The sequence below is a fragment of the Aythya fuligula genome, chromosome 20 (genome assembly GCF_009819795.1).
Source record: "Aythya fuligula isolate bAytFul2 chromosome 20, bAytFul2.pri, whole genome shotgun sequence".
Lineage (NCBI taxonomy): Eukaryota > Metazoa > Chordata > Aves > Anseriformes > Anatidae > Aythya > Aythya fuligula.
The window spans coordinates 8,058,212-8,073,055 of NC_045578.1; the positions used below are offsets into that span (position 1 = coordinate 8,058,212).

Below are 14,844 nucleotides of genomic sequence, written 5' to 3' on the forward strand. Positions count from 1 at the left end.
TGAGGGTGAGCCATGAGGCGCTGGGTAAGCAGTGTCACCGCCCTGGCAGCAATGCCGGCCAAGATGAGCATAACCTCTGCCTTCCTACCTCTGCTGCTGCCTCACAGTGCGGCTCCTCACCCTGCCTCAGTTTGTGGTGTGAGCAGGGTTCCCCTCTCCTGGTGGCCCCTCAGTTTTGTCCCTCATTTCAGGCGGGCCTGAGGTGGCTGAGGAAGCGGCCCAAGTGCCGCGTTAAAAGCGATTTCCAGGCAAGGCAGGGGCTGAAACTCGAATTTTACCTCAGCCTGGGCTTCCCCAGGTGCCGGGACGAGGACGTGTCCCCTGAGGGGACGAGGAGGGGGTCTGAGCACAGCAGCTTTGGCTCCCTCAGCGCCGGGTGTGGGGGCGCGGGGGTCCCTGAGGCGCCGCCGGAGCCCTGAGGTGACGGCGGCGGGGCCCTGAGGCGCCGCCGGGCTCCTGAGGAGATGGCGGCGGAGGGACCGCGCCTCGAGCTCCCGCCGGGTTAAACGGGGTGAGGCACTCTTTGGCCGCCGGCGGAAGAAGCCGAGCGCTGGAGCCTGCGCGATGCGGCCTATAAAAGGCGCGGGGTGGCGCGGAGCTTTGGGCAGTCGGAGCCGGGGCTGGCGGGGTGTGGATCGCGAAGGAAGCGCTTGGCCGAGCGGCGGGAGCCCCGGAAGGCGGCGGCGGTGGCGGCCAGAGAGCCCCTCATCTGCACCCTCCCTGCTCGCTCCTCTCCCTCGGGGGACGAGGAGACGACGCTAGCCCTCCTCGGAGCCGCGGGCCGCGCCTTCCCCCTCTCCCCGCTGGATGCTCCGGGGCTCGCTCCCTGAGAGGGGCCGCGGCGCCGGCAGCCCCCGCTGTGGCGGGGCCATGGGGGCGGGCAGCGGCAGGGCGCCGAGCCCCCTTCCCCGCTGAGCTAAGCCCCCTCGTCCCGGCGCCGATGCCGAGCTGTCCCCTCACGGCCGGCCCCTGAGAGCCTCCCTTCCCCTCCCCATGCCTGACGGAGCCCCTCGCCTCGGAGACGCCCTGCAGCAGCCCCGCCGGCCGGGGGGTCTGCGGCTGCCCCCGCGGGATGAGAGGAGCTGCCCCGGCCGCCGGGGGCAGGCAGGAGAGGGGCAGGCTCCCAGCCCGCCGCCGGCTGCCGTGAGGCGGCTGTAGCTGCCTCGGCTGGAGGAAGAGCCCCTTTTGTTTTCCTACCACCCCTTCCCGGGGCTTCATGCCCCCCTGAGGGATGATGGAGGTGGTGGGGGACTTTGAGTACAGCAAGAAGGACCTGATAGGACACGGAGCCTTTGCTGTGGTCTTCAAAGGTCGCCACCGCAAGGTAAATAAATACCACAGCGGCGGGCTCGGCCCGCAGCCGGTTACACAACCCCCGCCGGGCCGGGCCGGGGTCGCTCGGAGGGGCCGCGGCTCTGAGGAGCCCCTGCCGGGGGTGGGGGGACAGCTGCCGGGGGCCTTCGGGGACTTGTAGGGTTGGGGGAGGGAAAATAAAAGACAAAAAGACAAAAAGGTGCGGGGTGGGCTCTGAGGTAGCGGGCCGGGGGCGGTGGGGCCCGGAGGTGGGCCCTGCGGCGGCCTGAGGCGAGCCGCCGTCACCCGGCCTCGCCAAGCGATTTCTTTTTATTTTTTTTTTATGATCATGATGATGGTTTAATAAAAACGTCAACAAAACGCCCGGCTAAGCCGTGTTCTCACCTCTCCTCCCTGCTGTTTGGTAGCTTCCTAACATAACGGCGAGCCGGGAGTTGCAGCTGCAGGGGAGCCGAGCCCTTTGTTTGTCAGCAGGGGCACGTTTACCCGGCCGGGGACAGGGGGACCCGGTGCAAAATTGTCTCCTGGGGGCCTGGCAGAAAGATTTCCGAAATTCAGAGGTGTCTGGTTTCCTGCCGTGGCTCGCCGATCACCCCGGATCTTCATAGCTGGGTTTCTTGATGCTGCAAGAGTTTATTCTGGGGCTGGTGCCTGAAGTGCTGTGCTTTCCAGAAAACAAGACTTCACGCTGACCCTGTGGGGAGAAGAACTTGGAAGGGCACAGCACAGAGATTTTTGATTTAAAAAAAAAAAAAAAAAGGCATTAGAAGCTTTGAAGGCCAATGGAGGATGCCAAAGACAATTTATTTTTAGGCAGTGTATAAACATACAATAAATAAACTATATATTTATGTAAAAACCAGATGCTCGTGCAGTTTTCAGCTGTGGAGTGTAAGGAGGCCAAAACTGAGAAATCTAAGAGAGAATAAAAGTGACTTCATCACTGGGACAAGACTGAAGAGCAAATCAGATATGATAATTTTTGCTGTGATATTTTTTTTAATGCTTTTAAATCCATGAAAATGCAGTCTAGCTGCAGCCGGTTTTTAATAGCTGCCTGCACTGTTGTGGAATGAAATAGTTCTTAATGGTGTCATGTGATGTAGTAATCACCGGTGGGTAGAGTAGGGGTGATCTCGCTGCTCTTGTGCTTCACTAGATACTTGTTAGTGCATAAAGTTAAATATGTATATATATATATGTGTTAAACTGACGATACTTTTTTGGTTGTTTGCAGAAGACGGATTGGGAAGTAGCCATAAAGAGTATTAACAAAAAGAACTTGTCAAAGTCACAAATCCTACTTGGAAAAGAAATAAAAATCTTAAAGGTATGTTAATTGCAGTGATTTTTAAAGCTGCTTTACTTGAAAAGGAAAAGAGACTTTTGACGCAGTTCATTCTGGGTCATGTGCGGTATCACAGTAATTGTTACTATGCCTTTTGCATCTTTATTAGTTCCAGAAGAAATACAGAACTAAAAAGACAAAAAAAAAAACACCTTTTTTAGTTCTGGAAATGCTCTCAGAACAGGTTAAGGGCATGTTTTTGTTGTTACAAGTGAAAAACTGTTGTAGAACCAGTATGTGCTTTTATTGCACATACAGAAAGCTTTGTCCTTCAGGATGCTTAGTGTTGCACCACCTTTCCCAAGCTGTACAGTCACAGCAGAGGGTAAAACACAGGTCCTTGATCCTTCTTCTATTTTTCTTTTTTCTCTCTCCTCAAAAATGCCTTGAAAAGTTAAATTGGCATGCTGAATATGATTCCTGGGGCAGACTTTCCACTTCTGAGATAATTCACTTCAAAAATGTAGCATGGCTTTAATGAAGGAAATTGAGCATCATTTAGTTCTTCAGTGCTGTTTTACAGAAATGTCTGCTTGGATAGTGTCTTACCATTCTCCAGTCTCTGAACTTCACTGCATCTCATCTAATGTAGCTTTGCAATAATAAACAGTGCTGCTGTTAAGTTCAGTGCTGTTTCCAACTTTCTTGAGATATTTTATATGGAGTATATATATTCTATTCTAGTTTGTATATTGCACACTAGAAATTGCAGCCTTGTGTCTATTAGTGTGTTGCAAGTGCTTAGCAAAGTGTTGCTTTTGTTTTGAACAGTTACAAATAATTGCATGAGTTGTCATGCAAGTTGTAGTTGATGTTATTTGGCTTGTTTTCCACTTTATTGTAAAATAAGAAGGTTGGCTTGAAAATAGCATAGTTGGTTACTCCCCTAAACAATAAATTGTTTGAGACTATAATTAAATTTAGTCAGTTTTCAGTATTCATTAAAGGATCATGTGTTGTAACATTTTCTATAACAAGATATAGAAAATAAATCTTGAACCAGATCTTTTTGACCTCTGAAGATACTGTCTAATTTTCTATCTGTTTAAATATAGTCTAAATAGCTGGGGTTTCCTCCAAATTCCATTGAATGGTCTAAAAAATATACTACCTTTCTTTGTAAAACTTGGTTATCTTTGATTATCACCTGGTATATTAAATTTAAAATAATAACAGGCTATTTCCATAATATAAATATTTTGTTTTACAGGAACTTCAGCATGAGAACATTGTAGCTCTGTATGATGTCCAGGTAAAAATATACCTTGATGCCTTTTTCTTTAAATTTTATTTATTAAAATCTAATGCGTTTAAATATCAAGTAGATTTTTAAGTAGCCGTATATTTTCTTGCCATAATCAATGTGGTATTTAGAAAAAGAAATCTATTTCCCTAGCAGTGGCAGGGGGGTTCTCTCATATTCAACACACTACACACTTATTTTATATTGTCTCTTTTTGGGGTAGAAAGGGGCATGAAATCTGGTTTGCTTCCAGGCACAGGAGCACATGGAAGCCTGATAATCTCTGCAGAGACTGTTTGTGTAGTCTGGTCCTGTCTCCAGAGAGAAGCATCAGCTGGCTGGGCTGGGAGCTGTATCAGTGGCAGTAACTATTCTCCTGAATTAGCATTGTTTCTTTGGCCCTCTAATTTAATTGGAAAGTGGATGTTTGCGGTTAATGACTGAATACACCCAAAGGAAAATGCGCTAGTAGGAGTTGATCTGAAAGGATGAAGCAAAGTGACATTGAGAAGTCAACATAACTGAAAATACTGTTGTAGAAAAGGAGCAGGGGTTTTGAGGCATCTGTGGCAAAGAAATATATTGTATGGCCCTGCGTTACAGTGAGGGAGAACTGAGGGAAGCAGATCATCATCACATATGTATGTTGCTGTTACATACCTGTATTCCAGTTTGGGGGGGATAAAGTATAAAAACCAAACAGACATTTGCATCTTTCTGTTTAGGAGAAATAAGGATTAGATGGTTTCAAGTTGTCTTCCCCTTTTTATTCCCAGGATTCTGCCTGACAAGGTGAAGGCGTTTCTTTTCTAGCCTATCCAGGGTAGTGCCTTCTACCTAGCAGGAAGTACATTTTTTGTATTATAAGGGCTGCAAGTGTTAAGTAATGCTAAATGTGAGATGATGTAAGGTGTGCAGCCATTTGTTCTACTTGAATACGAAATATACATTTGTCTCATGGCCTCAATTCTAATCTTAAATACAGAATTACATTTATGAATAAAATTATTAAGAGCCACCCTCGGGGCATTGCATAGATAAAGCAGTACAAAATAGACATTTTTTACATTATTCAACATTTTTGTCTTTACATGTTTGCATTCGAAAAGATTTTCAGCTTATGTGTAGATGTGTATTTCATGTAGCTACAGAAATTTGTGTTCAGAAGATATATGCCAGGTAAAGTCAGGTTTTATTGTGTTTTGCACTGCAGGACATGTATCAGCTTCTGTTGACCTATGATACAAAGTGGTGAATTCAAGTAATAACAGATTATGCTTCAAAACTTCCATTTGGATGAGTACACTCTTTCCTGAGGTCTTTTCTTTCCCTTTTTGGGTCCTGACTTCAGAACTCTGCATTTTGAATGATATTAGCTGCTCTGAAAGGGAAGGTGCGGTCTCTCAAAGAGACCAGGCTTTCCTCAGTAATGCTAAATGGAAATAATCTGTCAGCATCCTGAATTTAGTGTATACACACACCTTAAGAGAAACTGGAGTTGTTGACGGAGGATGTTGGTGTGTGAGTAAGCAGCTGAATTTTGGATTTATCATTTACAGTTGTTTGATGTGAAGATTACTTATTAAGCTTTGCAGCTCCACTTGAAGGTAGTTGACCAGATATAATGTATTTTGATGACTTAACATCATCTTCTAATTCAAAGCTTTGGAGAAGCTCTCATTTCTTATTATTTCTATACAGAACAGCCACAAGGGAAGAAAGGACAGAGCTATATACTTGTTTATTCCTTCACCTAAAAGTAATGTAGAAACACGTTTTTCATGCTTTTATGTTCTACCACAGAAAAGGGTGCCCCTATGAGTGACAGTACTTTGTGATTGGTCAGCCCCATATTCTCCTTTTGAGATGTTGCTGTTTGTCACTGGCCATTGAGCTTCAATAAAAAGAACAGCTACAGCAGAGAGAAGGGAAAAACTGTCTCATACCTTGGATATATTTCAAATGCATTCATGGCAAACATAAGGCTTGGCAGTATAATGCTACTTCTATAGAAGAAATTGCTGTGCAAAATATGGTCCAGAGGATGTGACACTTGCACAAATAAGCTTTCCCCTTTCTGCACAGGGCTCTGTTTGTGAAATATTATACGTTATTAACTTGTATGATTATATTAATTTATAACCCAGCAAGAATGAACACTATGCAAGGCATTCACATGTCTAGTAGGCTGCTACACCTACTAATTTTCTCTAGCATTTCATGTTCTAGCATGTACTGCTCTTTTTGTTTGTCATAGTGTTGTGCACATGGACATATAGTATAATAGATAAGAATTTAGGAATTTAAACAATATTTAAGTTACAGAAACTTTTTTTTTTTTTACTCCATGGTGGAGCCAGTGGGGTCTGTGTCATAGTAGGGAGTTCTCAGTGTGACTGGAAATCTGTTTTATTTTTATAGATCTGTTGGTCTAAAGTTTTTCTTAAATGCTCACATTTCAAGTGCACTCCTAGGCAGACCATTTATCTAAATAATTGAAGAACTGTTGTACCAAGTGTTCAGATAAAAAAAAAAAAAAAAAAAGCTGGTGTGCATTGCAAGTTGCAATAATAAGTGAAAAAAAGGTGTATTAATTGCAATGAATAATAAATATTTTTTATATCTCACAATATTATGTGAAATTATTTGTACTTGATGGTGGTACTTGGAGATTAAAGCTGTATGCCTGTATAGCAATTTGGAATATATATTTTAAGCTTGAGAAAGAAAGGGTAGTTAATATTTTACATATTGCAAAAGGCTTCATTTAGAATTGTTTTCACATGAGGTAATTACACACATTCCTTCTCTTTCATCTCTGCTCATTTATGGTTGCGTTCCTGTTGCATCTGCGACCAGTCGCACAAGTGAGTGCAGTAAAAACACATACACTGTTAAGGCTTTGATTGGATCTAAGGAGAACTTGTGAGCCATCCTAATGATAGGATATGAGCACTTGAAAACCTACAGTGCTGTTGCTTCAGTTTCTTATGAACACCATTTTTATATATTCCTTAATACCTATAGGGTCCACTAAGTTAAATTACTGGAAATGACCATTCATCTGCAGACATCCCCAAAAGGACTGGTGCGCCATTAGTGTTGAATATGTATTGGTCAGCATTAAAACCTTTTGTTCTGTTGCCAGCACGATAATTGTCCTCAATTTCCGTAAGGTGGTCACGTGCAGTGCTGGCAGGTTTGGTCTGCAGTTATGCATTTGATGTAAGCAGAGTATGTTTTTTGTGCTAGCTCAGAAGTCCAGGGAGCTGCACAGAACTGAGTTTGGAGAAGAACGGTTTTAAGACTGAAGGCGTTTGTGGAGATGCTTAAATATGAGCTTTCAATCTGTGAGAGGCAAATGTTTTTGATGTAGCAGGGCTTTGGAGAAAAGAATGCAGCTCACCTCTCAAGGTGAAATTACTTTTTTTCATGAAGCAAAAAGCAGAGTGCAATAGATGGATTCCAAAACATAACCTGTTGAGACATTTTTTACTTATCTTCTTGGGCAGGAGGTTGGTATTTTTGAAAAATAAAAACCACCTCAGTCACTGCAATGGTAAAGGAATGCAGCTCTTCTCCCATGGTGGTGCTGGGAGATATCATTCATCCTGCAAAAGAAGATCTGAGAGTCTTGGATCACATTAATTGGGGAAATGGAGCCTTGCTTCTCAAAAGCAAAAGGAGTCTAAAATAACCTCTAGCTCAGCAGCATGAAGTGCATTGTGGTCCTGGGATAAAATATTACACTGCACTATGAAGGTATCAGTAAGTTATTTGGAATGTGCTATACTTAGGCCATGAGTTTACAGTTTTCTGCAGTTCATGATCCCAAGTGTGTGCTGACTAGAACTAATCTCACACAGTGCCAGACAGTGCCTGTTTTAGCAAATAATTTAATTCAAAACCTCTTTAGAATGTCAGCCATCAGGATGAAAGCCTGTAATGTATCTCGGAGATAGCGCTTTAGAAGAATGAATTAGTCTTCGCTGTATGGAGTCTGAAGTTTGCTATTTGAGCAGTAGTTTAGAGAGAACGAATTTCTAGTTTGTTACTGGAGAAAGAGTATCTGTATATAAATTGTTTCTTAGCTCGTTGACGCAGAGCAGGCAAAATAACTGCAGCTGCTTCTCCTGTCCTTGAAAGCAGCAAAAGCTAGTGGGAGCAAAGCCAGCGATCCCTTGGTACCTATCCCTCAGCCTTTCCCATACAAGTGCCCGTCAGTTCCTACTAGGGATGCTGGTGGACGGAATGGTGTTTATCTATGGTTGCTGTTTTACCAAAGGGATTAAGTGCTCCTGTCTGGGTTACCCAAGGACTCCAGCTGGTCTGGTCGTCTTGCGTGTTTCCTGAGGCGGTAGCTTCAGGCGTTCTGGTGTGTGCTCTTGATCTTGGTGTGTCACAGCTTTGATTGCCTCCGTGCTCTCATCACAGCTGTTTTCTGAACCATCATCTTTTAAATTAGGATGTCTCAGTATCTTTTTTGTTTTTTTTCTTCAGCTCTTTGATTGAGGCCTCTTGATTTGACAGCATCCATCCTTACTGTGCATGGATATGGTCGTAGGAAAGCATGCTTTCCAGACCATTTTTCTGGGTTTGTATTTCCCCGCCACATGACAGATGTTTTTAAACAAAAAGGAAAATCCCGCCCTTTAGAAAGTGTAAAGGTTCTGAAATACCACCTTGTAGTTGGTGCTAACTGGAAGGCTGGTAGCAATATCAGACTGCAAGGAATGACACTAGGTGTTGAAGGTTAGGGATAGCCAGTTAGTTTGTTTTGACCACGAGAACCAAAGGTTTGGAGTTGCTACATAGTCCTTAACTCCTTTGCTGTGCCTGGATGCTGTAATCTGTGTTTCAAAACTGTTTCAGAAGATCTTTAAGTATTTGAGCATGTTAAGTGCTTGATGTGCCATGAACAATTTTGCCTTTCCTTTGTGTTGTGCAGTCGCCAACCTCTTTCACTGTCCCCCGTGCATATTACTGAAGTACAGCAATTCACATACCAGCAAATGAGTGGTACTGCTGTTGTGGGACATATCCCATGGCTGATTTTTCTTTTATGTGAATAATTGGCAGCGTGCATGCTATTTGAATCCTACAGGCACGTGTCAACTGACATTTAGTCTGAGATTTAACATTTAGTCAGAACTAACAAAATGTTCAGGCCTTTGGACATGATAGGAGCTGAACATGTTAGAAGCTGCCGGTGCAGTGCACTTGTAAAGCAAAACGAGAGTGTCTGTAATGCAGGCAGAAATAGCCTTAAAAAGATCTGGACTGGTCCCTTTTCACTAAATCATTAGAACTTTTGCCAAATGTATCTAATGCTCCAAAAAATGGAGTGTATTCCTGGGGGGAAAAAAAAAAAGGCACAAATTAACATGTCAGAAAATCAGATAACGGCAATACATAAGCTGTCAGGCTAACTTGCACGCTCTTGGGACTCGGATCATGAACTGCAGCTAAACAGAATCTACAAACTGAGCAAAAGCAGAGTAACTATTTACTTGCCTTGGTTTCTCCTTTGGCAGCTCACTAAATACTCACTGCAGACTTTTATCTTTTTCTAAAGGAGGGCTTCCTATCCAAAAAGAAATCTCGGGTATGTTTCTGCCAGTGTGCTAGAGTTCTAAAAACAGCTGTCAGAAGTAACCACGAATGTTTTGACTTCTTTTTCAATTAATGTCTTTTAAATGGAACTACTGCACCGAGCCTGTGATTTGGGTTGGAACTTCACATCCCTTGAGACAACTGTGGGAAGTCTGGGATTAAAACACAGCAAATTTTGGCAAATATGTTGCCTCCTAATCTTCATCTGGTAGGTTTACCTGTTAGCTTTCAGAATTGTAAAATGGTTTCCTATTAACCTTTGTTATCTTCTACTTTATCTTGCAAGTAAAACTTTGATTCAGAATAAGAAGTAAAAGTAGGTTTTTGTCAAGAAAACTTTGAGCAAATAAGGCAAGGTATGCCGGGAAACTGCTCCATAATTGTTTAAACACAGCATACATTTGTTTTGCTTGATTATTTTTCTAGGTAGGAGTGTAGGCCGGAGCAGCTCCAGCTGCTATAATTTTATGATCTGTATGGGAATGTAAATTTTTGAAAGCGTTGCTATCTGTTTCAAGAAGCAGTTTAAAATAGCTCGCTAGATCAGCTTTATTCCTGAACCTTAAATCTGAAACGCGGTGGTTTACTTATCTTTCCCTTTTTGAGCACTTTTCTCTGCCTAGCTAGTCAACAAGAACTGCTCATCTGGAGAACGATGATAGGGATCGCTTTATTTTTCAGCAAAATAATTTATTAGGGAAAAATGCGTCTACAAAATTGATTTGTGTTTTCTGATTGTATTCCCAAAACGGAGATCATATTCCCAGTCAGGCCGAGCAAGAACGGGAATGCAAAATGTGAACAACTGTGAAGGGATGAACAACTTCAGCTGTTTTGAAGCTGTTTTGCTTGCATTGGTGGGATATTGAAAAGTGCATGTGGTTATGAGTTAACCACCCTAATCAAGTATTTGATTTTAGTTAATACCCTCAAAATAACACTGATAATACTGTAGCCAGGATAAGGCTTTAATTAAAACTTTAATGTGATGTATACAGATTTTTGAACACCAACATTTTATGGGAATTAAATATTAAGGGGTTCATTTGGGCAGATTTAGAAATCCCAAAGGAGATTTAAAACTGGTTAGAGAATTTGTGACGGGTGGGTAGTTGATACGGGGTTTGTAATCTGTTGCCAGTTTGCCTTGATTTCCCAAACCCAAATACCAAATTGGTGTCATCACCTGTACACATGAGTCAGAAGAGCCTGCTTTCAGGGTGGCTGGCAGAAGAAAGCCTATGCAGGTTTGGTGTGACACAGCCCTGTTTCTGCCAAATCTGAGCATACAATTGTGGGCTTCCTTTCACACAGACTCTCTGGCCCCATGTGCTCCTCCAGGTGCCTGAGGGTGGCCAAAATAACAGTGCCGTGACATATTTGCTCTGACTTAAGTGATATGTTCACCTGTAGGTTCTGGTTTCCTTGCCTGGAGAGGTGAGGGTTGGTCTAACAGGGCAGATCAGCTCTGTGTTTTGGAAGGGAGCAGCTTCATCTGAAAGGACTTTGTGTCCAAGACAATCCAGACAACACATTCTCTTAGTTCTGTGATGAATACAAGTCTGTCATGAGCTGAGCGCTACATGCTGCAGTGAGCTGCTGTTTTTGTACAGTGTGTTGTGTAGCTGAGGCGCTGACGCTGTGGAACATCTATTTCTGATTCATGGGATTGCTATGTTTGGGTGGAAATCCAATAGCTGAGCTTTCTTCTTGTCACTGGAGAACAGACTCTTTCCATGCTTCTTAGAAGTGTTGTTATTACACGTTGCAGTTGTCCTGTAAGAGAAGTGCTCCTCAGCTGGCAGAATTTGGGGTTTGATCACTGGGGAGCTCAGGGTAGCACGTGGTCGGCTACCGGCTGAAGTACAAGGGAGGTTAATGACAGGTGGCCATAGCTTTCTGTTTGCTCATTTTGTTATCGTTCCTGTTCCAAAGATTTTAGAGATTTCCTCCTGTCGTTCCTATTCCAAAGATTTCAGATTTTATTTTCGTTCTACAAATGGTGGATTTCTTTTCATGATTCTGGCTTGATGTCTTTGTGTCGAGTTCAGAGGAAGGTGTCAGGGAGGCTTTACTGGCACTTGCAGTGCCAGTATGTCAGAGATGGGAGTGGGAGCAGGTGTCTTGGCTTCTTTTCTTTTTTCTTCAACACAAGACTGGCCTTTGCTGGGCAAAGTGATGAAAGTTGTTTGGAATTAGTTTAATTAGTGCTGATAGACAACTTGGAAGCTAATACCAGATACGGGTTACTGTTTGACATCTGTGGGTTCCTGAAAGAAGATGAGTTTCTATCTTGAAAGAAATTGTTGCAAAGGAACAGTGCAGAAAGAAACAAGATTTATAATTATGTATTTTCAGTAATTTACAGGGCAGGTATTTGTGGTGGTGGTGGTGTATTTTGCTTTAATGTATTCCCTTCCTGATAAAATGCGCTTAGGTTTTGAGGCATTTATAGGATTTCAAATTATGGTTCATGTTGGCCACAGCTGTTACAGAAACATTGAACAATTGGGACTTCCTGAAATGTGATCTACTGCTGCTTTAATGTTGGTTGGAGCACGCCCTTCATTCCCAACAGATTTGCCTAGCATTCCTAGAAACATGCTTTCTTTGAAACTAATTTCAAAATGTAAACAAATCTGTAAAGTGCTCGATGTTCTGAGCTGGAAAAACCCTCAAGTGCCTTTCTGTAACACAGATGAGAACGGCTAAACTAAATGCTTCCAGAAAATGAAACAGCCTTATGTAGTCTTGAATGAACCTTAACGCATCTGGCTCATCTTAAACTACTTATTCATGCAGTTGTGTGTGCATTAGGTGTCGTTTTAATCACGATCATGTGAACAGCAGCAACGTTTGACAGTAGCTTAGGAGTTAATGTTCAAAGCTCTTGTGAACTTTAGGTTTTCCTTCTTATAAAATAACATCACTTGACACTTCAGCAAGTTTTGAGTATAACATTCCCTCTCAGGAAAGAGAATTTTGCTGTGAAGCCGTTTGGCTATCATTTATTCATACTCAGTTTATGTTTTTGTCTAGTTTTGCCTAACAAAACTGGCTTTGCTTAGTGTTGATTTCAATACGTATTCTTGATAACTTGAAAAACTTAAGGAAAACCTCTGCAATTGATTGTTAGTAAACATATTTATTTGCTACCCACAACGACTTTAACATAAGATCTCTCATCTGACTTGAAAAAATCTCTTACTATATACCAGTTAATGCAGGTGTTGAAGGCTCTGTCTTGTCACATTCTTAAACTGAATTTTCTTCTCTTTTAGGAAATGCCCAATTCTGTCTTTTTGGTGATGGAGGTATGTGTTAGCGTATGTGTTTCTTTCTGGTTGATTTTTAAAAATGATTTTTAGAAAAAAAAAAAAAAAGCCTTTGCACAGCTGCAAAATAACAGGTAATTCTGAAAACTAGATTATTAATTTTCTCTGCAGTCCTAAGTTTATCAGCAGTGTTTGTACCATAAATTCATTTTTATTTTATCATACTGTAAGCATCAATGAAGGTGTTACACTTCAAATTAGTAATTACAAATAATAGACAAAACAAAGTTAAACAGCTGGAAAGGGCCTTCTAATTTTATTGGAAAGATTAGAAAGCAAAAATAGTCACAGCAAGTGTTTCAGACCTTGTATTTTGAATAAAAATCCTTTCTTTTTAACAGTACTGCAATGGTGGGGATTTGGCAGATTATTTACAAGGTAATTGATTACTGTATTTCCCTATTAGGAAGCTGTTGCATTTAATGTTTATATTCTGTGTTTGTATAATCCATTGAAGTTTCTCTGAAATTTTTGCCTGTGGTTTAAAAATTTTCCTGTTTATGAAATGTCTGTGCTTGTTTACTCTTCTGCTCTTTTAAAGTATCCTCTTTATATGATTAATTGAATTCACTGATCAGTTCTACATCAGCTGATTTATGGGAATAGTTCTGAACCGATGCTGGGAATGTTGCATTCAGTGGTAGTAAGGTCATCTGGTTTTTGATTCCACCTGCTTTCTTTGCCACCCTTCAAACTCAGCCTTATTAGAAATAAAATTTTCAGCAGATATAATAATCTCAGCATTTTTCTGATGAAAATATTCTTCTGCTTGCCTCTGTATCAGCGGCGTGTTTAAGGAATCTTTTTGTGAGCAGCTATTGTTATGGTAACTGTATATTAAAAGCCTAATTTACTTCCCATTAAAATCCTTGGAAAGACTCATACAGTATAATCCAGCTCCTGCATTCAGTACATTTTCAGGCTGCAGAATGAGCTAATAACTTCTGAAGAGACTTTCCAAAGTATACCTTTTTCCCCTCAAAATAAATTTTATCATGGATAAAATCTGTGAGCAGTGTGGTTATCTGTGTCCCCAGAACAATTTCTTTAAAGAAAGAATAGGTTTTCAGCTTCAGGCTGTAGCACGATCACAGATACATTTAGTGTTATAAACTGTGGGAGTTCTTTAATTTCACTGGCTCCTGTGGTTCTTTTTAGAGAGTTTAGGATTTGATAGTGGTTAAGATGTTCTAAAATTATTCAACTCAGTAGCATAATAAACTATTGTAAAAGCAGATATTTCAGAGTACAGTAAGTAGTGTAAAACTTGGATGTATTGTTAAAATAATATACATTTGTAGAAAAATAGAAATTTGATTGTTGAATATAATTTGCTATGATTTGATTGCCTTTATTTTCACATTTATTTCTGTGAATTTTGTTGCTTTTTGCCCCAAAATAACATATTACTTTACATTATACATATTTTCTCATCTGCTATTGTGTGTGTTATTTTCAGCTAAAGGAACCCTCAGTGAAGATACCATCCGAGTGTTCCTCCAGCAGATTGCAGCAGCTATGCGTATTCTGCACAGTAAAGGAATCATTCATAGGGATCTTAAACCACAGAATATTTTACTGTCTTATGCCAGTCGTAGGAAGTCAAGTGTCAGTGGCATACGCATCAAAATAGGTAAATGTGCTTTTCTCTGATCTGAAGGTAAATAATGATTACTGAGTCATTTCCCTACTCAAAAGTGTCTTTGTAGTTAAAACGCAGAGGGTGTACTGGCTATATTGTATTTTAAATTGAGGAAAATCAAGTCAGTAAGTCCAGAATGAGCTTTATGCTGTAATATGGTTTTTCAGTATTAAAAAAAATGAGTCAGAAAGACCCTTTTGATTAAATCTGTAGGAAGAAGCTGCCACTATAAAGCTGATATTTCTAATATTAAACTACTTTAATTAAACACAAATCTGTAACCTTTGAAATGTTGAGTAGCCTTTAGCCCATTTCAAAACTGTATGCAAGGCTCCAGTCACAGTTCTAA

General features: G+C 41.4%; 1 protein-coding gene across 1 annotated transcript in view; it reads left to right on the plus strand.

The window, feature by feature from the left end:
* Window positions 1-620: 620 nt before the first annotated feature.
* Window positions 621-14,844, plus strand: part of ULK2 (unc-51 like autophagy activating kinase 2) — a 38,405-nt gene continuing 24,181 nt past the window's right edge. Inside the window, exons 1-6 of the mRNA XM_032200668.1 lie at window positions 621-1,324; window positions 2,552-2,644; window positions 3,873-3,914; window positions 12,800-12,832; window positions 13,195-13,231; window positions 14,313-14,486. Coding sequence (XP_032056559.1) covers window positions 1,232-1,324; window positions 2,552-2,644; window positions 3,873-3,914; window positions 12,800-12,832; window positions 13,195-13,231; window positions 14,313-14,486 — 472 coding nt within the window. The 5' untranslated portion in view covers window positions 621-1,231. The remainder of the gene's footprint in view (window positions 1,325-2,551; window positions 2,645-3,872; window positions 3,915-12,799; window positions 12,833-13,194; window positions 13,232-14,312; window positions 14,487-14,844) is intronic.